The sequence below is a fragment of the Pecten maximus genome, chromosome 6, assembly GCF_902652985.1.
Source record: "Pecten maximus chromosome 6, xPecMax1.1, whole genome shotgun sequence".
Lineage (NCBI taxonomy): Eukaryota > Metazoa > Mollusca > Bivalvia > Pectinida > Pectinidae > Pecten > Pecten maximus.
This window is the reverse complement of record NC_047020.1, coordinates 34,993,948-35,021,053: the sequence shown is the minus strand read 5'-3', so window position 1 is coordinate 35,021,053 and position 27,106 is coordinate 34,993,948. Positions and strand designations below refer to the sequence as shown.

Here is a 27,106-nt window from a genome sequence, read left to right as displayed (position 1 = left end):
ACATACAGCCTATTGTAGATCTACATTATAGACACCGACATACAGCCTATTGTAGATCTACATTATAGACACCGACATACAGCCTATTGTAGATCTACATTATAGACACGGACATACAGCCTATTGTAGATCTACATTATAGACACGGACATACAGCCTATTGTAGATCTATCTACATGTACATTATAGACACGGACATACAGCCTATTGTAGATCTACATCATAGACACGGACATACAGCCTATTGTAGATCTACATCATAGACACGAACATACAGCCTATTGTAGATCTACATTATAGACACCGACATACAGCCTATTGTAGATCTACATTATATGCACCGATATACAGTCTATTGTAGATACATTATAGACACGGACATACAGTCTATTGTAGATCTACATTATAGACACGGACATACAGTCTATTGTAGATACATTATAGACACCGATATACAGTCTATTGTAGATACATTATAGACACGGACATACAGCCTATTGTAGATCTACATTATAGACACGGACATACAGCCTATTGTAGATCTACATCATAGACACGGACATACAGCCTATTGTAGATCTACATTATAGACACGGACATACAGCCTATTGTAGATCTACATTATAGACACGGACATACAGCCTATTGTAGATCTACATCATAGACACGGACATACAGCCTATTGTAGATCTACATCATAGACACGGACATACAGCCTATTGTAGATCTACATTATAGACACGGACATACAGCCTATTGTAGATCTACATTATAGACACGGACATACAGCCTATTGTAGATCTACATTATAGACACGGACATACAGTCTATTGTAGATCTACATTATAGACACAGACATACAGCCTATTGTAGATCTACATTATAGACACCGACATACAGTCTATTGTAGATCTACATTATATACACCGACATACAGCCTATTGTAGATCTACATTATAGACACGGACATACAGCCTATTGTAGATCTACATCATAGACACGGACATACAGCCTATTGTAGATCTACATTATAGACACGGACATACAGTCTATTGTAGATCTACATTATAGACACGGACATACAGTCTATTGTAGATCTACATTATAGACACCGACATACAGTCTATTGTAGATCTACATTATTGACACCGACATACAGTCTATTGTAGATCTACATTATATACACCGAGATACAGTCTATTGTAGATCTACATTATAGACACGGACATACAGCCTATTGTAGATCTACATTATAGACACGGACATACAGCCTATTGTAGATCTACATTATAGACACCGACATACAGCCTATTGTAGATCTACATTATAGACACGGACATACAGCCTATTGTAGATACATTATAGACACGGACATACAGCCTATTGTAGATACATTATAGACACGGACATACAGCCTATTGTAGATCTACATTATAGACACCGACATACAGTCTATTGTAGATCTACATTATAGACACGGACATACAGCCTATTGTAGATCTACATTATAGACACGGACATACAGTCTATTGTAGATCTACATTATAGACACGGACATACAGCCTATTGTAGATCTACATTATAGACACGGACATACAGTCTATTGTAGATCTACATTATAGACACGGACATACAGCCTATTGGTCTGCCGTTGTAGGTGACACTCTATTTCAAACAGTGCCCAACAAAACCACATAATCCGATATACTCGTAAACTTGATTTTGAAATGTTAGTAAACATTCATTGAATGCTTTTGGACTGCAATAACAAAATTCGATAGCGCAGTCACGTTGATATTCGTGTATTCCCAAACTGAACGTTCAGTAAATGCCATTTTCTTGCTGAAAATGCGTGAAGATCTTTAAAGTCAGAGAAGAAACTTAACATTTTATAGAAAAAGTGACATTTTGATGTCGGTAAAAATCTCCAAATGGCAATGTGTAGTAGTCTCAAGAGGATTATTTTTCCTACCCATTACTTTATTTCTCAGAATCAAGTTACGTCTTCATAATTCTTCACAGTGTTGTATGAAATCTAAAAACTGGTCAATAGTTGTTGAAAATATTCAGAAAAAATCATTATCTGGATGAGTTTGAAAATAAGCATATTGGTAGGTACCATACATGTTGTATTCCTATTGTACTCGACCAAACTTCTTTCCAGTTTTCTGCATTATCTTTGTTTGAAATAAACGTGTATCTGTGTGAGTGAATTACATTACACTAACACTTACAATAATGTGTACTTTTATAAGTGTGCATAACTCTCTGGAATAGAGGGGAACTTTTCCCTCGGTATCAGATGGATTGTCGATAATCTTTGGCATTTTGGGTTTAACTATTCCATTTTAAAGTCAGAGGTCTGTATTTTCACCTATCAAATATACATTGTATAACGCATTTTTTCTAACAAATGATTGGTTTGAATAAAAAAAAATGGAAAATTGATATACAATGTAAGTGATTTATTCAAAACAGTACAGTTGAGAAAAGGAATTCAAATATTTGGATTAACAACACATCATTCTTATGATACATTCTGGAAATGATTAGGTATATAACAAAGTGATACAAATGAAGAATTTGTGACTCTTGATCCACCTAGCCTGAAGCACCCGCAGCTTAAACCACTGCACCATATCCATGTTTCCCTAATCATTTGTGTGAATATGTTGTAAAACAAATATCTGTGTTGTATAATGCACGTGAAAATTCAGATGTAAAGAATGACCCTAACTCCGGGTACAAAATCAATCACAAACTGAAATACACATTTAACGACTAAGGAATCTGTGAAAATGATAAAACAATTTTATTATTACAAATTAAAACTCTTTAACTGATTACGTCAAGAGTATATTGTTTTCACCATTTTTTCATGTTAACAACCATGTGGGGGAAAAGTTCATGTTACGAATTTTTTTGAGTCGCAAAACACCATTTTAAAATCTGCACAACGATGGCGATAGTGATGGAACAAACACCCTGTATTGATCTGGTTTTGTCTCCTGATAGACACTTAGAGGTCATGTCCTAAATTCAAAATGAAAATGGATATACAATGTAGTTAGTTCACTGAAGAGACTTTAAATAGATATTTTGATTCATAAGAAGTCGAAGTATGCTCGGTGAACCTTAGGGGCCTGGCCGGGAGTCTGTGTCCGAGCCTCAACCATCAGTTCTGTCTCGCCGAAAATCATGCTCACCTCCACTGTCAAGCGTTCCTCAGTTGCCGGGAGTTCCACAACCACCTTACCCAGGAATTCGCTGTTCCGGTCCGTTACATACTTCGGGTCGGCATCAACTGAAGCATAAACCTTAAGCAACATTTCCCGTTGGTTCCTTTTGATTGTCACGTGCCTTCCAGTCACCGCTTCTCCAACTCTGAGCGGCTGACATTTCTCAATGTATTTTTTAAATACGTCCTTCACCCGATCAACTCCATCAATTGTCACGCGCCGAGTTGGGGAATGCGTCCTGCTGTCATACTCGGGCGAGATATTGATTCCGTAAGTATATCTAGCCTTTCTTTGTACTATTGTCTGTGGTTTATGGCCAAATAAGACAGCCCCCTTTAACACAGCTAGTCCAGCATCTTCCGGTATGACAAGCTTGCGTGTTTGACCAAACCTTTTCCTCATAGCTTCCTGAAGAATCTCACATTCTGAAAATCCTCCAACCATCACAATTGTTGTGACCTCTGCCACATCTTTCAAATGAAACATTTTGTCTAAATGTTTTATTAACTCCTCCTTTCCAGTCCTAAATAAATCCTTAAATAAATCGGCCTCCATTCGTAGCTTATCGCCAGTCCAAGTCATTTTTCCTTCAAACTTCGTTCCTTCGATAACTTTTTTAATGTTTTGATTGGTTAGCCGTTTAAACGTTTCCCAACGGAGACCGGAACCTTCACAGTTACTTTTCCTGACATGTCCGGTTTGATAGTTTGCTTTTTAGTTTCGATTTCCCTATATATATCTAAGACATCAGCCTTGTTCGCTTCCACAAACTCGTCCATTACGTCCTTGCCGACCAGTTCAACCAGAAGGTCAATGAACTTCTCGTCCACGTATTTGCCGCCCCAGGGACCACCACTTGCCTCATGTACCTCTTTAAGAGAACCATCCAGCTGTTTTTCATGCACCGTTATGTCGGCCGTACCCCCTAAATCAAATGTAAACAAATCATATCATTATACATTAAATTAATGACAAAACGACAGGCCTTGTTGATTTCTTCAGGATTTTAAATTACCAGAGAAACAAAGACCGCCAGACTCCAATTTAAACAATAGACCCACACAATAAAAACTTTAGTGAAGCCCAGATTCCTGTGATGTTTTGTTTCGTTGTTTTAATTTCCGTTTCTTTAAATAAAGATATATATAGTAAACTGCTTCCAATTTATTTTCATATTATTTTTTCAAGTATTTTCTTGGTTTTATTTTTCTTTTCTTTTGGCTTGATTATTTACACGATGTATTTATCTATAATTTATGTTTGCTTCATAGTCTATGTAATATTATCTCCTGGCGAAGTATCTTGCCAAGGGACATAACCACAAGAGCAAAGGCCTCACTACACAACTAATCATCCTTGGGTTAACGAATCAAGCAAGACGATGAATCCAGCAAAATTAGCATTTCCGGAACAACAAATTAGTACTTGAAATCAATTGAAAATAATTTAAAACCTTAATCTTACCTCCTAAATCCAAAACCAGATATTTTGAAGACGATCCCTTAAAGGTCACGTTGCCTTTGAACTTGTCCATGGGCAGATACTGGCAGTACAAGGAAGCCGCTTCCGGTTCTAGACAGACGGACAGCTGTTCCCCAAATATACCGGCCTATGATGAATTTTAACGAAACAAAAAGTGAAGAGGAAATTTCACATAATTAAGCATATGTGTACAACTGAGAGAACGAAAATTTCAGTTCTAGTATATCCATGTAATCAATTAGTGAGCGTTTGACCTCAAAATCCTCGATACTCCAGTGTATATGAGGTCGTAACCCCTGTAGCATCGAGGTCGACCTTGAAACGCATTAGTTCATTAATTTCTGCTTTTTAAGGATATTTATTGTTTCTGTTAATACTAGGCAGAACCAGACGCCTGTGGTTAATCCTTAACGTAGTTCATTATGGTTACAAAATTTCTCCACAATGCTGTCTCATGTAATAGAGTACGCGTAATAGGTTAACTAAGTCACAGGGGTCATTGGACAGTTTTGAAATTGAAAGATGACAGTCCTGAAATGTTGCTTAAACTTGCTAGACAGGCATTTTTGAACAGATGTTTTAATTGAATGGCTGTTTGACTTAAAAACTTGTTTAAATTGAACACTTATTTACACCGGAAGAAATTATAAAATGCAACATTTTGAATTTGATTATTGTTTGAATCGTCAGATTTTCCAGACAAGTTGGGCAAATTTGAGAAGTTATTTGAATATTAAGAATTTGTAGAAAAACAACTTCGAACAGTTACTTACAGTAATTGAATTGACAACCATCTTCGAACAGTTACTTACAGTAATTGAATTGACAACCATCTTCGAACAGTTACTTACAGTAATTGAATTGACAACCATCTTCGAACAGTTACTTACAGTAATTGAATTGACAACCATCTTCGAACAGTTACTTACAGTAATTGAATTGACAACCATCTTCGAACAGTTACTTACAGTAATTGAATTGACAACCATCTTCGAACAGTTACTTACAGTAATTGAATTGACAACCATCTTCGAACAGTTACTTACAGTAATTGAATTGACAACCATCTTCGAACAGTTACTTACAATAATTGAATTGACAACCATCTTCGAACAGTTACTTACAGTAATTGAATTGACAACCATCTTCGAACAGTTACTTACAGTAATTGAATTGACAACCATCTTTGAACAGTTATTTGAATAATCAGAATTGGTAAAAAAGCAACTTTGAACAATTAATTGAATTAAGGATCAATAGACCAGCACTTTTGATCAGGTGGTTGAGCTGTAACTCACATAGTCGGCAGCTTCCCGCATGAATTGTTTAGCATTGTCCTTCCAGATCGCAGGGACAGTGATGATCCAATGAATATCCGAGTTGACCACTGTCGTACCGCGAGAGTCCAGTGTGCTCAGCAAGTGATTCTTCAGGTACTTAATGGACTCGCCGAACACAGTCCTAGCAGGCATCTGTTTGTTCTTATTTTCCGAATCCAAAATCAAGTTCCTTTGAAGATTCTGTAATCAATGAAATTTGACAATTTGTTAAGTTTGAGAAATATTTTAATTATCAGGGAGTGTGCACCTCTTCATTCCTTACATGCAAGTATGATATTGATGATGCCAAATTGAGCTATAAACTTCTGGTTCCGGTTTCATTAACACTTCTTAACTTAATAGAAAAAAACTATATTATACCATATATATGAAAACATGTATGTAGCCTCAGGAAAATCCTTTAACCAGATTTTACCTTGAAATCCTATTATATTTTCATAAGGGAAATCATAAGTTAGGGGATTCCTTTCAGGTTAAGAACTTTTATTTAAACCGGGGAAATTATTAAAGTATCTTCTTACGTTTTGGTACATGTGTCAAAATTGAAAAAAAGTACACACACGCACCAGTGAACCATACCGTGTTTTCATATATATATGTTTTCACAATTATATGGCATTACGATCAGGTAGTCATTAAAAAGAATACATATCATACTTTTTCCATTAATTTCATCTTAAAACGACGGAAGTAGTAAAAATCGCCATGTTCGTTGTCTAGAGCTAGCTCCGAGTATTGATCCTCAGCTGCGTATCCAAATGCCACAAACTTTTGGTTTTTGTCAAATAAAATGCAGGTAGGAGTCTTGAAGGACACGAGACTTCTAGATCCAGCAGTCCAGCTCTGATTGATGGAAATCTGAAGGGGATTGTTTTTGTAGTCTTCCTTGAAGGAGAAAGCATAGCCGGAATATGTCGTTCCAAAGTCGATGGCGGCAACCATCAACTTCTGCTTTTTGACGTTCTTCTGTATGGCGGCCATTTTGTTATTTTAACATTATGCCTGAAAATACCAGAATCAACTCTTAAATAGGAACGTATATATTCTCTATTTTTATCTATAATCTTCTGGATGTCGTCTTTGGTATCAATATCTACTCTGTGTTTATCTACTCTATATATCTACCCTCTGTATATATATCTATCCTCTGTGTATATCTACCCTCTGTATGTATCTACCCTCTGTATATATCTACCCTCTGTATGTATATCTATCCTCTGTATATATCTACCATCTGTATATATCTACCATCTGTATATATCTACCCTCTGTATATATCTACTGTATATATCTACCCTCTGTATATATATCTATCCTCTGTGTATATCTATCCTCTGTGTATATCTACCCTCTGTATATATATCTATCATCTGTATATAACTACCCTCTGTATATATCTACCCTCTGTATATATATCTATCCTCTGTATATATCTACCCTCTGTATATATATCTATCCTCTGTATATATCTACCCTCTGTATATATCTACCATCTGTATATATCTACCCTCTGTATATATCTACTGTATATATCTACCCTCTGTGTATATATACCCTCTGTATATACCTACCCTCTGTATATATCTACCCTCTGTATATATCTACCCTCTGTGTATATCTACCCTCTGTGTATATCTACCCTCTGTGTATATCTACCCTCTGTATATATCTACCCTCTGTATATATCTACCCTCTGTATATATCTACCCTCTGTGTATATCTACCCTCTGTATATATCTACCCTCTGTGTATATCTACCCTCTGTATATATCTACTCTCTGTATATATCTAACCTCTGTATATATCTACCCTCTGTGTATATCTACCCTCTGTATATATCTACCCTCTGTATGTATCTACCCTCTGTGTATATCTACCCTCTGTGTATATATACCCTCTGTGTATATATACCCTCTGTATATATCTACCCTCTGTGTATATCTACCCTCTGTATATATCTACTCTCTGTATATATCTACCCTCTGTATATATCTACCCTCTGTGTATATCTACTCTCTGTATATTTCTACCCTCTGTGTATATCTACCCTCTGTATATTTCTACCCTCTGTGTATATCTACCCTCTGTATATATCTACCCTCTGTGTATATCTACCCTCTGTGTATATATACCCTCTGTATATATTTACCCTCTGTATATATCTACCCTCTGTATATATCTACCCTCTGTATATATCTACCCTCTGTGTATATCTACCCTCTGTATATATCTACCCTCTGTGTATATCTACCCTCTGTATGTATCTACCCTCTGTGTATATTTACCCTCTGTGTATATATATTCCCTCTGTGTATATCTACCCTCTGTGTATATCTACCCTCTGTGTATATATACCCTCTGTATATATCTACTCTCTGTGTATATCTACCCTCTGTATATATCTACCCTCTGTGTATATCTACCCTCTGTGTATATATACCCTCTGTATATATCTACTCTCTGTGTATATCTACCCTCTGTATATATCTACCCTCTGTATATATCTACCCTCTGTATATATCTACCCTTTGTATATATCTACCCTCCGTGCATATCTACCCTCTGTGTAAATTTACCTTCGCTAAAGCTTGTGTCTTTTGTAACTTTGAAAAAATAACTTACTCAAGTGAAATGAATTCCATAACCAGGGGTTGTGTAAGCTTTACTGTATATATCCAACGTCCGTGTTAAATCAGAATTTCTGTATGTATGTATTTAGCTTCAATGAAAAATCAGAATGTTGGAGAAAGACATGTCTACCCTCTGTACATATATACCCCTCAGAGGAAAATCAGAATTTCTAGAATGGACATATCTCACACTCTTTATAAGGAAAATTGGATTTTTTATCTATCCTTTGTGTAAAATCATAATTACTAAACAGTACATACATGTAGTTAACGCGCCCCTGTGGGAAAACAGACATTCTAGATACATTGTATACATATACAACAAGAGTGTATATTTTCCGTGTAAAACAGAAATTCTAGATTAAGCCCTCTGTGCACACTTCAGATATTCAGATGGACATTGTACATGTATATCATGTAACAGTGGTTTGTTAATGTTCATGCTTAATTAAAAACCTTTCGTTTTGGAAATACTATAACTTCCTTGATAAACATTAAAATCTTTTCCATAGAAGTTAAATATAGGTTGATTTACTTGGAATATATATTTTATATCGTCGTAACAAATAAAGTTTAAACAAACAAACAAAAAATATCTAATGGTCAAACAGGTATACAGGATATTATCTCATCTTGTATGATGTTTACCATGGATACCCGTGACCTCGAAAGGAATGTTTGAAACAGACACCAGTTCTATTGTGTAACATAACGATATATAGCTAGGTCGCCGTGATGTTTGAATAGAAACTTGCTCACATTCCTGCTCCAACAAACCGAAAGTACTCCGGATTGAAAAGAGTTTCTGCAATGAATTGAGCATTTGTACAACTATACCGGAACCAACGATGAGTAGAAAGGAGAATTCGTCAAAGGACAGGTACATTTTTTCGTAGAAATTAAGGAGCTTCACAAACAGTACGTAGATCTTCAATCAGACTTAATTTTTTAATTGTGTCGATGTGTTAAGTTCATTTTAATATACTACTTCGTTCTCCTGCTAAGCTTTCACGAATGTCAAATTTTTATTTCATTAAAAGTGCACATTCTAATATGTGAACATTTACCTTTTTGCTTAGAAGATATATTTCTTAGGCTTTATAGCGTAATTAAACCCCCTAAACGGACCCCAATCAATGATATGGTGTATATATATATATATATATATATATGCCTTCCGCTTTTGGTACCTCAAGATCTATCTTTAACACAATCGACAGCAAGCCTTGTCGACTGATATCTAGTTAGATGTAGCATTGATTCATTCTCAAATAACTTACCGATCTAAGGATTTACGTTCAAGTTACAGATATCACAGCATTTTGCGACCGGGAGGACCTCTCGGTCCAAGTGTATACGCAACTGAAGGTTTGCCACAACTCGCTTGTGATTCCAGATTTGATTGGTCGTTTATTAATAGTAAAAGGGGGATTTCCGATGACTAGTGTCGTTTGCCTGTTGCTGACCTGTATAATATCGGCAATTATTCTGATTTAGAATTATTTTTGAAACGGCACATTATATAGTAAGTACTTCGTTACGTCATTTATCTTTGAAAATTACAGTTTATATGTTCAGACAAAAAACGAAAGTAACTTGTCTTCAAATCGAGGGGATAAGCAAATTATTACTGAGTGGGGCACAAATGGGGGGTCGTATCGATTTCTTATGGTGTAACTCATTGAAGGTTTATAATGGGTTTTTTACATCAAAAACTTTGACAGTATAAAATCTTAGTATATCGTCTATTTAAATTATATATTTGTTTTATAGTATATTACGATATTTAGTACTTTTAAGATATTAATTGTCTAGAAATATATATATTATATTTTTGTATGGATTAAGTGCATACATGTATATTGTTTTGTTATATAAATTATTAATATACATGTATTGTATGTATTATGTTAAACAAAAATTCAAAATTCGAATATGTACAATCATCAGATAAAATCACATGGTCCTGGCTAGTAAACAAGCCGGGAGCCAATACCAACAGCTTCAAAATGAACACGTGACTACATTTGGCACTGTCATTGTGGTAGTGTATATATATGTATTTTTATATACATGTAGGTATTATATATAACTTCCTTGTTTGGGTATTCTCGGAACTCGCGCTCACACATTAACGGACCACTTGGAGTGTTCGTAGCCAAGATATACAAGTGTATGGCGTTCATGCGGCGTACAGGTGCATTCATAACAACATAAACGCTAACCAACTTCAGGTAGGTAATCACATATTAACATATTTGTATTAGTATATGTCTGAATGCATCTGGACAGAAATGTACGATATAAGTTTAAAATAGTTGTATTTCAAGTTCAACACTGACTGTTATAAATGGCGCGGTGTGTTTACATGCCGGTGCGTGTACACAACAGGAATGTAATGTTAAAGCAACACAAACCGAAAGTAGCGTATTACATGACAACTATATATGTACCGGTGTTTACATTTCGTTATTCGCTCATGATAGACTTCATACTTCACCAGACTTGATCACAGTTCGAATGCCGCGGAACATATTTTCAGTACCACATTAAAACAGGCACGTGTATCACCGAATGAATTTGATTTACATTTTAACTAGTAACTCCATAAAATGCCTTTAAATCACGTGATTTTAAAATCAAAATAGAAAAAAATACATTGGATATCTGTCTAATTTACTCGCATATATACCGCATTTTTTTCTGCATGCCGTATGTCCATATTTGGCAACCTCTGCAAAATCGGAATTTACAACCCATTAACAAATAAAAATCACTTAATGAAACGATTACTTTAATCAATTGATACGTTATGTTATTAACATCAAAATGAAAAGTGTATTGTTTAGTTTATACGTTTTTGATGTCTATCTGTTTATTTTATTCAATTATTTATTTTCATATTTTGTTTTTTAATTTTAATTTTTTTTTATATGGACTATATTATTTAATGTTTAATTATCAAAAAAGTCTATTTGAGTTTGTGTTTCTAGGTTCCAAGGTAAGATCTAACGAATGATCTAATCTATTATCACAAGCTGTATCTCATTTGGTATAAATACACATAAGTAAATATATTCACAATACAATACTTGGAATTTTGGAACACGTAAAATTCCCATTATTATATAGTTACTAGTTCTGTGCACTTCAGTATTCCATAAGAAATTTGTATAATGTGTCGTACTAAAGAAAATTCCACACATTCTTCCTCTATTCATTTTCATCGCTATTTATAATGAAGATACCTGTATGATAATTAGCCTAAAATTACACCGATAACAGATACTCAAATTATATTACACTGCACCCTCTTATATGTAATCTAATATGTGATTACACTTAGATTTTTGGATTCGAATATTCATTCATTCATTCATTCATTCATTCATTCACTTACTCGGTCAGTCATTTCATTTCATTCATTTATTCATTCATGTATTCATCAAATACACATAGTTTTGTGAGCCACTTTCAAGTGAATTTATATGTTTTCTATTTCGTATCAAAATGAGCTGCCCCTATCCAACTAACATCACCCACCAACATTACTGCTCCCTCCTTTATCAACGGTTCATTCGTTTCAGATATAGAAAATTAACCCAACTTGATATTAATTGTAAATTGTACATTTCGCATTGTGTATAAGATAATATTTCAAAATAAACAGCACCAACATAAGCATACTGCTTCGTTACAATTTCCAAAACCTTTTTTTTTTATTCTGAACCGTTTCTTAGAAATGAGAAAAAAATATGTTTATTTATTTATTTATTTACAGCATGGAGCAAAGTCGACAGAGAGAGAGACATAGGAATTCTCCTCCGGGCGCATACCCTGGGCATGCGCGACCGTTTACGTCAGGTGCTGACAAGACACGTGAGCGCGGGTCCAGACCGTCCTCGGCGTGAGTGTGACTATATAGTTCTGAATGTTGCCTGGTTCATTTTGTTGTGAGACTCTAAGGGACTAAACTGCTATAGGGTAGCGAACTTTAGACTGCATCACCCCGGTTATGTAATATAATATGAACTAGGAAGATGGCAGGCTAAGATTAGTTTAATTATTTATATCTCAACGAGGATTCATAAAGCCTGGATGATACATGTACTACTATATGTAGATGTTTTCCTCAATCATGTTCATAAACAATTGTAGTATGATGTCATCTACTAGTTTCAAAATAATAACCAAATCGAGGGATTTTAAACCAAATGTTAATCAAGTTTACGGTTTTTTGTTTTGTTTTATTACTAGCCGCAATACGTTTGAGCGTAAAACTAGTAGGCCAGAGGTCTACCAGCACTAGCGGAGGCAGTGTTTGAAATTTTATTAATCATATGCGCTCTGCTACTTTTTAATCGGAAATGGATCCATAAATATATACCTGGTACATCGTTACCTTTTACAATATTTAAAAGGTTCCCCTTTCTATGCAGTTCCAATGTACATGTACCTTTTTGGTAACCCGATGTGGCTGTATCTTCATTTCTCCCTATTTTATAAACTTAGGGAACATAATGTTGTTAGAATGATTATAGTCTATTTCACAAAAGGATTCATGGTTTTACTTGTGATTACATGTGTTTTACCTGTATTTATCTGTATTTTACCTGTATTTACCTGTATTTTACCTGTATTTATCTGTATTTTACCTGTATTTATCTGTGATTTACCTGTATCTATCTGTGTTTTACCTGTATTTATCTGTGTTTTACCTGTATTTATCTGTGTTTTACCTGTATTTATCTGTATATTACATGTATTTCTCTGTGTTTTACCTGTATTTATCTGTGTTTTACCTGTATTGTCCAGTGTTTTATCTGTATTTACATGTGTTTCACCAGTTTGTTTCCGTGTTTAACCTTTGTTTATGTGTGTTATACCCATGTTTTTCACGCGTTCTTATATATACTTCCTGACAAATATGAGAATGATGTCTTTATTTACCTAAGCTGTAAAATGCCTTGGAAAATATATTGCTTATTTTATGGAATATTATTTCATAATACTGCATACTTTTATCTATACCAAACAGTTTATTAGAATAATACATTAACTGTTTTTTCATTATCAGTTCAAGATCAATTCGATCTGAACGTGATCGCAAGACAGAAACCGTAAAGCCAGACAAAAAACCTACGGTGGACTCCAGGGATCTCTCCGACCTCCGGAAACTCCTTCATGTTGCAGAGGAAGTCCAGAAGATCGATCTCACCTCTGCTTTGCATCTTTACAAAGTGCTGATGAAGAAGACTAAAAATGATGATCAGATGGAGTCAGAGGTAAATACAACTGTGGTGTTCCTGTATTACATAGTTTTCCCTCTGACGACTTTTCACACTTCTGACCAAGTTTTAATATAACTGTTCGTGTCTTTTGAATTGAGGGTTCGTAGTTTGGCCTTAAGTTCATCGACATATACAGTTTGGTAATTGTTTTGGAAGATGCTACTGATGTACAATGGATTTGAAGAAAAGTTATATATAATTACTGAAAAATTATGATGTGTATCAATTAGCATCATGATATATAGTTTATAATGTCAGCAGCATTTTTTATATGATTTTTTTTTTATTTTTCTTATTCCAATATTCAAATAGATGTCTGTACTAATTCATATCTTATTTTTGTCTAGTTTTACATGTCTATAGAAAATATTAAATTATACATGTATATATTTGTAATTAAAGTGCATCTTGTATCTATTGATCCCAGTGCTGTTCCTTGAACATAAACCATATATTTTTGCGTTATTCCTTTCTTAAGGAACAGTACCTTGACTCTTTGAATACACGAATAGAACAAGCTACGTCAGGGAAAATCTCTCGTGATAGAGAGGAACTACAGGACCAATTTAACGCCCTGCTGAACGAAAAAGAGAGACTGGAAGAAGCAAACAAGAAGTTGGAAAGCAGATGCAAGGAGTATGATGGTTTTTATGCACATTGGAAACAAGCTGAAACGGAAAAAGAAAAATACAAAACTGATTTAAAAAGGAAAGAAAACGAACTTAAGGAGGTAAAGATCGAGAAAACAGCTGCATTAACGGAGAAAAACGAGGCATTGACAAGGTAATGTGTTATTACATTTAGAAACCAAATGGGCGACATTAGTGATGTTTTTTATTAAGATTATACTTTAATATAAGAAGCGTATTAACTATTCCAGGAAATATATTTCTTCAAAGATAAATTGTCAACTCATGTATATTTTCCAAATGAAAGAAAGAATTACTCCAAATGCATTTGTTGAAAGAGTCAATTGAATTTTTTTCTTATTTAAGAGTCACCTGAAATATTTTGTTGAAAGAGCCACCTAAAATAAATATTTTGTTGAAAGAATCATCTTTACTACATTTGCTCAAATAAAGTGTGTTATTCAGTTGAAACATATTTGACAAGAGAAAGTTTTACCTCCAAAAGGCTTGAGCCAAGAAAGGGTCACCTGAAATAAACTGATTATGTTGATTTGTTACTTGACGTGATGTCGCAGTTGATATTTTGATGTACTAGTTTATAACCAGTTCACTACATGTGTAACATAAATTATATATTATATCATTATTATTCTTTTTAAAAGGAATAAAGATAATATGTAGTCGTGAAATATTTATTTTCTAAGTTTACAGATTCGACAGAGATAACCTACCTATTAATATTTGCCAGAGTACGAATAAAATGATTTTAGAGTAAAATGCTTACTGTAGACAAAATTTGCATTGTACATAAGTGTAACACTGACTGCCTCAAAATATCTATAAATTGCTAAATTGATTTGATGTGACAGATACTAAACGATTGATTACATGCTGTTATGTACATATATCTTTATATATTTTCATTGTGGTTTACATTGTCTTTATATAACCTGACCAAACAAAATATGAAGTTTTCAGATCATAATTCTGACATAATTTCCATTGGTTTAGTAATATGAAGAACAATAATGGTGACGTCATCATTAAGTGACGTCGTTTTGTCTGACGTCACTATATATTAATGTATGTTTGACGTCACGTTGGAAACCTTTGAAGGTTATATTGTTTCTATAGGAACATACATAATACAGTGATTAGTGTGTCTGTGTACGTGAACAGATTGAGTAAAAAAAATGTGATGTTTGTAGCCGGTCAAGTATTAGAAAACTGATTGGGTATTATTTTAACAGATTGAGTAAGGAGTTGGGGAATAAACTGACTGACAATAACCCGGCGATCGCTGACCTTAGTGACCCTAACAGGGCCTTAAAGATCGCGGAGAAATACAACGAGCTGTATGATAATGAGTGGACGGACGCCATGGAGAAACTGGACGAAACTGACAAAAACGAGAAGAGGAATACTCAAGTTTTGCTCGATATCCTAACGGTACTTAGACTTAATTAAACTGCTGTCTTTAAAAGCCTTATTATATACAATGTATGAATGAACATAAAGTATAAAAAAGGGAAGAAGAATAACAGTAGGAAAAAAAGAAGAAAAACCAAAAACAACAGCAAAACAATCAAGAGAAAATGAATATCAATAAATTTTATCATGTGTTTGTGACATGCATGTTTAAGGTTTTTCCTATTCGTTACAGAAATGCTACAAGTTTTGTGTAGAACTAGCAGAGAAACAGATGAAATTGTTGGAGATGGCCTTGGTTAGCCCCATGGACATGGTAGATATAGTGTCTTATACAATACTTACAAATTAGTCTGAAGGTCGTAATTACCACCAAGTCGATTTTTAAATGCATCCTGTATAATTTTAGTGTTCAGGTAGAAGTATGACGGCATTTGTTAGCCTCCAAGGCCACCAGCTAGTAAAACTGGCAAGGCTTCGCAATTTTGAGAAAGACTGTAATAGAAGTAGATGCTAAGGTACAACTTTGTAAAGGTACAACTTTGTAAAGGTACAACTTTGTAAAGGTACAACTTTGTAAAGGTACACCTTTGTAAAGGTACAACTTTGTAAAGGTACAACTTTGTAAAGGTACACCTTTGTAAAGGTACAACTTTGTAAAGGTACAACTTTTTAAAGGTTCAACTTTGTAAAGGTACACCTTTTTAAAGGTTCAACTTTTTAAAGGTTCAACTTCGTAAAGGTACAACTTTGTATATGAGTATGATTCCGTAGTTTGTGAAATTCACCAAAACGTAAAACTGTTAAATCCTAGAAAACGCAATCGGTGACAAATACTTGTAGTACTGTATTTGGTTATGTGGCGATAAAATACCAACGAACCACATTGTAGTACGATATCTGTGACATGATTGAAAGGAACAAATATTCTAAACCTGGAAAATACTTTTTTAGAAATAGTATACGTCATACAAAAGATAATCTAAACAACTAGAGACATATTAGATGTTTTGCTAAAGTTGTTGTGTCTTAAGCCCAAAATACACGCGTTAGACTGCTTATTTAAGGGTTAAAGCAATAGCTGCAGTACTGTACAATTACTAGGTGTATTACAATGATATCAAATAAACTCATTTAAAGGCCGTCGTTCGAAATGCACCAGCTGTTTAAAAGGAATTAATAAAATACCGCAACATAACAAAAAAAAAAAACAGAACCAGATGGAAATTTGCATAAAATGGTAAATATTTTACATTGTATGATGCATATTGGAAACAAACATTGAGGTATAAAACAGTATTAAAACAATGAAAGATGTAAATTAATTTTCTTTTCCGATGAATATAATTTTGAAAATATGGATAGGCATCTTCAATCCTGATAATATTGGCATTGCTCAAAGCAATACCGTTTTGAATTTAGAACATGCACATGAAAAGGTGATATGTAACTTTTCATAGCTTGTCAATTTATCAAAAAACACCCAAGGAAGTATGTGTCTGCAAGTTGTCTTAAAGAAAAAAAATAAGACAATTTTGACTCCAACTGACCAATTGAAATAATTATGTAACTTCATTTAGTGGAAGAGGTATATCTAAACCTGTATGCTGCAGGTGACTAATACATTCAAAATTCATTAGGGCTATGATTTCATTGAAAGAAGCTACAACTATGTCATTTACATCTCAACATAAACAAAGGCATTTCACTTGAACATAGTTCAGTATGAAACAAATTGGATTGAATATTATGTTTAAGACTGTATCAATGTTCTCACCATAACATAAAGCATTTATTACAAATATTGATTATTCACTTATTAGTCAAGAATGGAAACTATATAATACATAAATATAGAGAGAAAATTTATGGATACTTTGTAAATTATATATAACGATAGTCTTTTTTATGGTATCTAATTTTGTTATCTTAAAGGCATATGGAAAATAAAACCTGTAGGATGTTTCGGTAAACGTTAATCGAAAAGTAGTCCGGCCAAACCCGTACTTATGTACGGATAAACAAACTGATAATCAATACTATTTTACTTACCATACTTCATATATAATATTCCCGTGAACTTAGGTACATAATGTTTGTTTCTATGTTTCATTAAGGAGAGACCGAAACAAGCCTGGGAACTGTCAGTGAAGTTTAACGTTCCGAAATCTATTTTCAAGCAGTTGAAGGATTGCAGGAAAGAGATGTCGTCTCAAGTCATGGAAAACATAGCTCAGGTAAAAAAAAGTATAACAAAACATATAATTTTTTCGATCTATTGTTCTATTGTAGAGCTCTAAAATACAATAGTATTAATTTTAATATATATTAGCGAAAAAAAGAAACGCATGTTCGAAAACTCAATCATCTAAATAACTTTTAGACACGTGGTCTAAAGTCAATTAAATTTCACACTGACTTTCTGGCTCAAAACAACGTTCCAGTTCTTGATTAGCGGCCATTCAGTACAGGAATGTCCCCAATCGAGCCTTTGTGGGACGAGCTACTTCGCAAACGGCCATAAACACCTTGATGAATTCAGTGTAAAGGAGAGTAAGAGCAGCCACTGATGCCAGAGGTGGACACACACGCTTCTGATTTGGATCAAGAAATGCCGTAGGATACTCTTGTTTTATCGGTATTCACGAAATCACCGTTTGTGATAGGACAGCAAAAATCATAATATTGTATTCAGTAATGATGAAATAATCGAAAAACCCACACCATGAACACATCAAAGAATCATGAATAGTAATAAATATCAAAAATAAATGTGCGTTTCTTTTTTCCGCTAGTAGGGGTAAGGTAACTTTAATAAGATATCTCAGTTGTAATAGGATGGCCACTTTATACAATAATAAGATTATAAAACAGATCATGATATGCACGATGTTTCTGTCTTTGTGAAAACATCATTTTTAGAGGGAAATATCCTAATTAGAAACACTACTCTCACTTCACTATTATTCATTCTCTTTTGAATGCACAGTGAGAAGATTCATTTTCCCTATTCAAATTTTCGAATTACGAAGATCGTGCTGAAATAAAGTGTATATGCATGTACTGTAAACGTGGTTATTTTCGCGGAGGGGGGGGGGGGGGGGGGGGGTTAATTTCGCGATTTTTATATGTAAATTATACGCATTGGGGTAATTTTCGCGATCGATTCACCTTCGTTTGTAGTTCGAGATTATGGAAATTAATATCAATATCAAAATAATACGCGTGGGGAATGTTTGCGATCAAAAGGACTCCGTGTAATTAGCGTAAATTTCCCCATCGCGTATATTTCCACGTTTACAGTATATTAATAAGATCTTATGAGTGATATTTTGGAAATGAGAATGTATGCATTTGATTGCACAGACGAGCTTTAAAATAGCATATGAAACGAAAACAAATTTTAGATACCCTTCAGCAAGCTTTTGGCCTCATGACATAACACCATTGCCAATATTATAACGTCAAAATAGAATTCAGACAAATGCAGCCAATGCAAAATTCTTGGGGGGAAATACAAACTGTGAGAGCATTTTATGTTCGATTTAAGCAGGCTATATATATACACTGTATCAACAGACTAGATATATAGACTGTTTATCAACAGACTAGATATATACACTGTATCAACAGACTAGATATATACACTGTATCAACAGACTAGATATATACACTGTATCAACAGACTAGATATATACACTGTATCAACATACTAGATATATACACTGTATCAACAGACTAGATATATACAATGTATCAACAGACTAGATATATACACTGTATCAACAGACTAGATATATACAATGTAACAACAGACTAGATATATACACTGTATCAACAGACTAGATATATACACTGTATCAACATACTAGATATATACACTGTATCAACAGACTAGATATATACACTGTATCAACAGACTTGATATATACACTGTATCAACAGACTAGATATATACACTGTATCAACAGACTTGATATATAAACTGTATCAACAGACTAGATATATACACTGTATCAACAGACTAGATATATACACTGTATCAACATACTAGATATATACACTGCATCAACAGAGTAGATATATACACTGTATCAACAGACTAGATATATACACTGTATCAACAGACTAGATATATACACTGTATCAACAGACTAGATATATACACTGTATCAACAGACTTGATATATACACTGTATCAACAGACTAGATATATACACTGTATCAACAGACTTGATATATGAACTGTATCAACAGACTAGATATATACACTGTATCAACAGACTAGATATATACACTGTATCAACATACTAGATATATACACTGCATCAACAGAGTAGATATATACACTGTATCAACAGACTAGATATATACACTGTATCAACAGACTAGATATATACACTGTATCAACAGACTAGATATATACACTGTATCAACAGACTAGATATATACACTGTATCAACAGACTACATATATACAATGTAACAACAGACTAGATATATACATTGAATCAACATACTTGATATATACACTGTATCGATAGACTATATACTACACTGTATCAACAGACTAGATATATACAATGTTACAACAGACTAGATATATACAATGTAACAACAGACTAGATATATACAATGTAGTAACAGACTAGATATATACACTGTATCAACAGACTAGATATATACACTGTATCAAAGACTAGATATATACACTGTAACAACAGACTAGATATATACACTGTATCAACAGACTAGATATATACACTGTATCAACAGACTAGATATATACACTGTAACAACAGACTAGATATATACACTGTATCAACAGACTAGATATATACACTGTATCAACAGACTAGATATATACACTTTAACAACAGACTAGATATATGCACTGTATCAACAGACTAGATATATACACTGTATCAACAGACTAGATGTATACACTGTATCAACAGACTAGATATATACACTGTATCAACAGACTAGATATATACAATGTAACAACAGACTAGATATATACACTGAATCAACATACTTGATATATACACTGTATCGATAGACTATATACTACACTGTATCAACAGACTAGATATATACAATGTTACAACAGACTAGATATATACAATGTAACAACAGACTAGATATATACAATGTAGTAACAGACTAGATATATACACTGTATCAACAGACTAGATATATACACTGTATCAAAGACTAGATATATACACTGTAACAACAGACTATATATATACACTGTATCAACAGACTAGATATATACACTGTATCAACAGACTAGATATATACACTGTAACAACAGACTAGATATATACACTGTATCAACAGACTAGATATATACACTGTATCAACAGACTAGATATATACACTGTATCAACAGACTAGATATATACACTTTAACAACAGACTAGATATATGCACTGTATCAACAGACTAGATATATACACTGTATCAATAGACTAGATGTATACACTGTATCAACAGACTAGATATATACACTGTATCAACAGACTAGATATATACACTGTATCAACAGACTAGATATATACACTGTATCAACAGACAAGATATATACACTGTATCAACAGACTAGATATATACACTGTATCAACAGATAAATATATACACTGTATCAACAGACTAGATATATACACTGTATCAACAGACTAGATATATACACTGTATCAACAGACAAGATATATACACTGTATCAACATACTAGATATATACACTGTATCAACAGACAAGATATATACACTGTATCAACATACTTGATATATACACTCTATCAACAGACTAGATATATACAATGTAGTAACAGACTAGATATATACACTGTATCAACAGATAAGATATATACAATGTAACAACAGATTAGATATATACACTGTATCAACAGACTAGATATATACACTGTATCAACAGACTACATATATACAATGTAACAACAGACTAGATATATACACTGAATCAACATACTTGATATACACACTGTATCGATAGACTATATGCTACACTGTATCAACAGACTAGATATATACAATGTAACAACAGACTAGATATATACAATGTAGTAACAGACTAGATATATACACTGTATCAACAGACTAGATATATACACTGTATCAAAGACTAGATATATACACTGTATCAACAGACTAGATATATACACTGTAACAACAGACTAGATATATCCACTGTATCAACAGACTAGATATATACACTGTATCAACAGACTAGATATATACACTGTATCAACAGACTAGATATATACACTGTATCAACAGACTAGATATATACACTGCATCAACATACTTGATATATACACTGTATCGATAGACTATATATTACACTGTATCAACAGACTAGATATATACAATGTAACAACAGACTAGATATATACACTGTATCAACAGACTAGATATATACACTGTATCAACGGACTACATATATACAATGTAACAACAGACTAGATATATACACTGAATCAACATACTTGATATATACACTGTATCGATAGACTATATGCTACACTGTACCAACAGACTAGATATATACAATGTAACAACAGACTAGATATATACACTGTATCAACAGACTAGATATATACACTGTATCAACAGACTACATATATACAATGTAACAACAGACTAGATATATACACTGTATCGATAGACTATATACTACACTGTATCAACAGACTAGATATATACAATGTTACAACAGACTAGATATATACAATGTAACAACAGACTAGATATATACAATGTAGTAACAGACTAGATATATACACTGTATCAACAGACTAGATATATACACTGTATCAAAGACTAGATATATACACTGTAACAACAGACTAGATATATACACTGTATCAACAGACTAGATATATACACTGTATCAACAGACTAGATATATACACTGTAACAACAGACTAGATATACACTGTATCAACAGACTAGATATATACACTGTATCAACAGACTAGATATATACACTGTATCAACAGACTAGATATATACACTTTAACAACAGACTAGATATATGCACTGTATCAACAGACTAGATATATATACTGTATCAACAGACTAGATATATACACTGTATCAACAGACTAAATATATACACTGTATCAACAGACTTGATATATACACTGTATAAACAAACTAGATATATACACTGTATCAACAGACTAAATATATAAACTCTAACAATAGACTAGATATATACACGGTATCAGCAGACTAGATATATACACTGTATCAACAGACTAGATATATACACTGTATCAACAGACTAGATATATACACTGTATCAACAGACTAGATATATACACTGCATCAACAGACTAGATATATACACTGCATCGACAGACTAGATATATACACTGTATCAACAGACTAGATATATACACTGTATCAACAGACTAGATATATACACTGTATCAATAGACTAGATATATACACTGTATCAACATAATAGATAGATACACTGTATCAACAGGCTAGATATATACAACCGTATCAACAGACTATATATATACACCGTATCAACAGACTTGATATATACACTGTATCAACAGACTGGATATATACACTGTATCAACAGACTTGATATATACACTGTATCAACAGACTAGATATATACACTGTATCAACAGACTATATATATACACTGTATCAATAGACTAGATATATACACTGTATCAACAGACTAGATATATACACTGTATCAACAGACTAGATATATACACTCTAACAACAGACTAAATGTATCAATTGTATCAACAGACTAGATATAGGCACTGTATATGGCCTGACGTTTTGTCTTCGATAACGATAAATACTTCCTTCCGCCTTAACTTTTATGATTTTACGTTAATTAACAGGAAAACGTTGCTGACAAAATTGGATATCATGCAAACAAAATCCCACATTTTGTCAAGAAATGCATTGAGGTGTGTTGGTTTATGTGCGTCCTGGACCCACCTGTTGTTATTGGTAAACAAGCGACCTTGAATGATACTTTCGATACCAACATATATAAGCCGTACACGAACAGTGGAACAATCGTATCGTACAATGTGTGGCCGCCTTTACTTCTCCACCAGAACGGATCCCTGCTTGTGAAAGGAATCGTCCAGCCAATAAAGGTGGAGAAAAAGAAAAGGAAGGACCATGTGGGTCTGACAGGGATGAAAGCTATCCCAGCAGTGAAAGATCGGACAGATTACGGTACCACATACTCGCTTAAAAATAATGACCGTTTTACTGGAAACGCAGGATACGACTCTTATGAGGACGTTTATGGTAGGACGGAGTCTGTCAGAAAAAACAAGCCATTTCAAACAGAAACGTCATGGAGAGACCACACGCCTTATTTGGATTACAGTAGAACCACCGACCACGATCCGTACACACAGGTAGCGACCCACGGTTCGGATTCTCATCGATCACATGTCCATGATCACGTTGAAGCAAAACGATCAAACATAGGAACCTACCATTACGAAAGCACACGACCATCTACAAACTACGTTCAGCAATCGGTTTCTCCAGAACGATCAACTTTCAAACAAAACGGTGTGACCTACATACAAATAGGCGACAAGTATTTGAAATATGAAGACTATAAAAGTTATTTGCGAAAGCTTGAGGAATCATATGCTTGAACATTCTGAAGCTCATTTCACATGGTAAACTGAAAGATCTTTGAACTAGATTCATTTTTGTCGTAACTATAGTAGCAAAAAGAAAAAGAAAAGATAAATGAAATATTGGACACGTATGTGTATGATATTAAAGTGATGACCAATTTGTGACGGATTTAACAGATACAGTAGAAATATAAGAATATATTATATGAAGAAAAGTTTATAGAAAGCTTTGGTATGGTTTCAATGTGATATATACAATAACTTAGCGCTAGTCCTCAGCCAGTAGATATGATTAAGGTTTATTAAGGAAAGTGATTGGATGTGTGTCACCCTACACGGAAACTCACTTTGTTTTATCTGAAAACATGCAGAGACTTAACTGTCAAATATATGTGAACAGGGATGGGGGCGGGGCTCTAGGTGTGAAAGGTTGTGTGTAGGTTTTTTGAATGTTGGTGTTGGCGGTAGTAGGTGTGAAAAAAAATATATGTTATTTTGCAGTAAAATGACCAATCATAGAGTAGAGTTTTGTGTAAAACAAATCGAAAGGTATGGTTAAATAAATGTGATTTAACCAAACATTGCTGTTTATCATGAATGTTATTACTACATGTATTATATATTTATATATATATATATATATATTCGCAGTCTTGCTATATTTTGTTTGGAGATATATTCCCATATTTCCTAACGGAAGATTATATCTTTATAAGGAAACATGACTAATCAAAATATTATCTGTAACGATTCCATCCTCTATGATACTTGTTTACTATATGTTAAGAGACTTTGACATGTGTATATTGTAAAAGCGGTTTTCAAATATATGCAATTAAATGAAATTAAGTGAAAATATTGAAACATATCTTTTTACTAATTTTTTAAATGTAAATTTTATTAATCAATAAAAATGGTTTAAAGAAGATTCTTTATATGAATTGCGTTTTTTGTTTTATGAACTTTACAGTTCCTGATAATCCATGTACTAGTATTGTTTAAAGAGTCGGCAGTATACTGTGGAACAGTATCTTAAAATGAAGACAATGATTTATTAGTTTAAACAATGTGTATTGAACAGAAAACCAAATATCGAACAATTGATACGTAGAATAAGGATTCAGAAACAATTATTACTTATTCAAATCATTTTACACGCACGTCAAACTTGGTGGAAATATTATTGTATGGCGTCGTCTGTCCATCAGGCATAAACTTGTACTTGTGCGGCCATCTACAATTTTCGACTGATCTTTTTTTTTTAAAGTTTAAAAGTCATGATTTGTAGTTGTGTGTCTCTGGACGGCAGTTCGATACGATTATTGTTTTCAGTTTTATTTCTTTTTCGGAGATTCCCTCCTATATTTCTCAATCGTCTATTTTGAAATTGTGTAGAATGTATAGCCATTATGTAAAGCTATGTCCGCGAGAGGAATTTTTTTCACATAATCACAGCCTAATTGTCATTGACCGCTTCATTTCATTCAGAGTAGTTGTTGCATATCCATGCAGCTTTTTCTTTTTCTTTTTTTCATCGTCCTCTATGACTTATACTTGAATCTGTTTTGGAGTTCTTAAATAGTTTTCTCCCGATTTTGTTAAAACTTGATATGCTTTATAATCCAGATGTTAATTTCGTCTTGATGAGTTAGAGAGTAAATGAATATCTAGCAACAGATAATATTTTTTCATAAACGTAGATATTTATGCGTGGCATATTATTTGAATTCCCGACATTTCTTTTTGGAACACGTGTTCATTGGTCATGTCTAAACCACGTGATAGCTAACCCCTGTATCAGTATGTGCGACCCACAGGGTACAGAAAAATCTCCAGACCAGTCGCCAATTATTATTTTTAAATGCACAATGGTACAAACAGACATAATATAACATATTACATATTACAATCTCAATGCTGAACAAAGAGGCAGCTCTATTAGATTAGTATTAATTTTGTTTTATGAAGAGAATACTCTAACCTTTTGAAATAGGTAAAACTTTATTTAAAGCAAAAAGACAGAATAGGCATTTACATCCTAATTGAATACAATTTAACATTCAAACTGTATGGAATAAACATCTGATTATATTGAATTTCCTTATCCCAACAGATACTCAGCTTCGCATAATCTGTATTTAAAATATGTCATCAGAAACTTATTTTATAAAACGATCGATATCATAGACAATAGCGTTCATCAAAAATCAAGATAAACAACGTCCTCAGAATTGATCATACAGAACCCCAGCTGAGATAAATGATAAGTAACAACGTTTACCATTGGATCCATCATGTTGGCAGCGATTGTGTAGGTAATGCTAGAAATAAGCAAACATATTTCTTGTGATTGTCAGAGCAACAAATGGGGCTAAGTGGACAAATTTCGTTATT

General features: G+C 33.5%; 1 protein-coding gene and 1 pseudogene across 2 annotated transcripts; one reads left to right on the top strand and one right to left on the bottom strand.

The window, feature by feature from the left end:
- Positions 1-2,450: 2,450 nt before the first annotated feature.
- On the bottom strand, positions 2,451-10,081 carry LOC117329633 (annotated as a pseudogene).
- On the top strand, positions 10,069-25,643 carry LOC117329632. Of its 2 annotated transcripts, XM_033887658.1 has the most exons (9): positions 10,069-10,216; positions 10,771-10,925; positions 12,473-12,598; positions 13,769-13,976; positions 14,461-14,765; positions 15,862-16,060; positions 16,275-16,355; positions 18,157-18,276; positions 23,945-25,643. In XM_033887658.1, exons 3-9 carry the CDS (start codon positions 12,474-12,476, stop codon positions 24,725-24,727), a joined length of 1,821 nt encoding a protein of 606 aa, XP_033743549.1. In that variant the 5' UTR covers positions 10,069-10,216; positions 10,771-10,925; position 12,473; the 3' UTR covers positions 24,728-25,643. The 2 variants fall into 2 exon arrangements, with proteins under 2 accessions (XP_033743549.1, XP_033743550.1); XM_033887659.1 differs by lacking the exon at positions 10,771-10,925.
- Positions 25,644-27,106: the final 1,463 nt, after the last annotated feature.

Bases quoted from the DNA above. Each gene is read 5' to 3' on its own strand.
- LOC117329632 (XM_033887659.1), top strand. From the start codon at position 12,474: ATGGAGCAAAGTCGACAGAGAGAGAGACATAGGAATTCTCCTCCGGGC. The intron at 14,766-15,861 runs GTAATGTGTTAT...TTATTTTAACAG, and splicing joins AAAAACGAGGCATTGACAAG to ATTGAGTAAGGAGTTGGGGA. The intron at 16,356-18,156 runs GTAGATATAGTG...TGTTTCATTAAG, and splicing joins TGGTTAGCCCCATGGACATG to GAGAGACCGAAACAAGCCTG.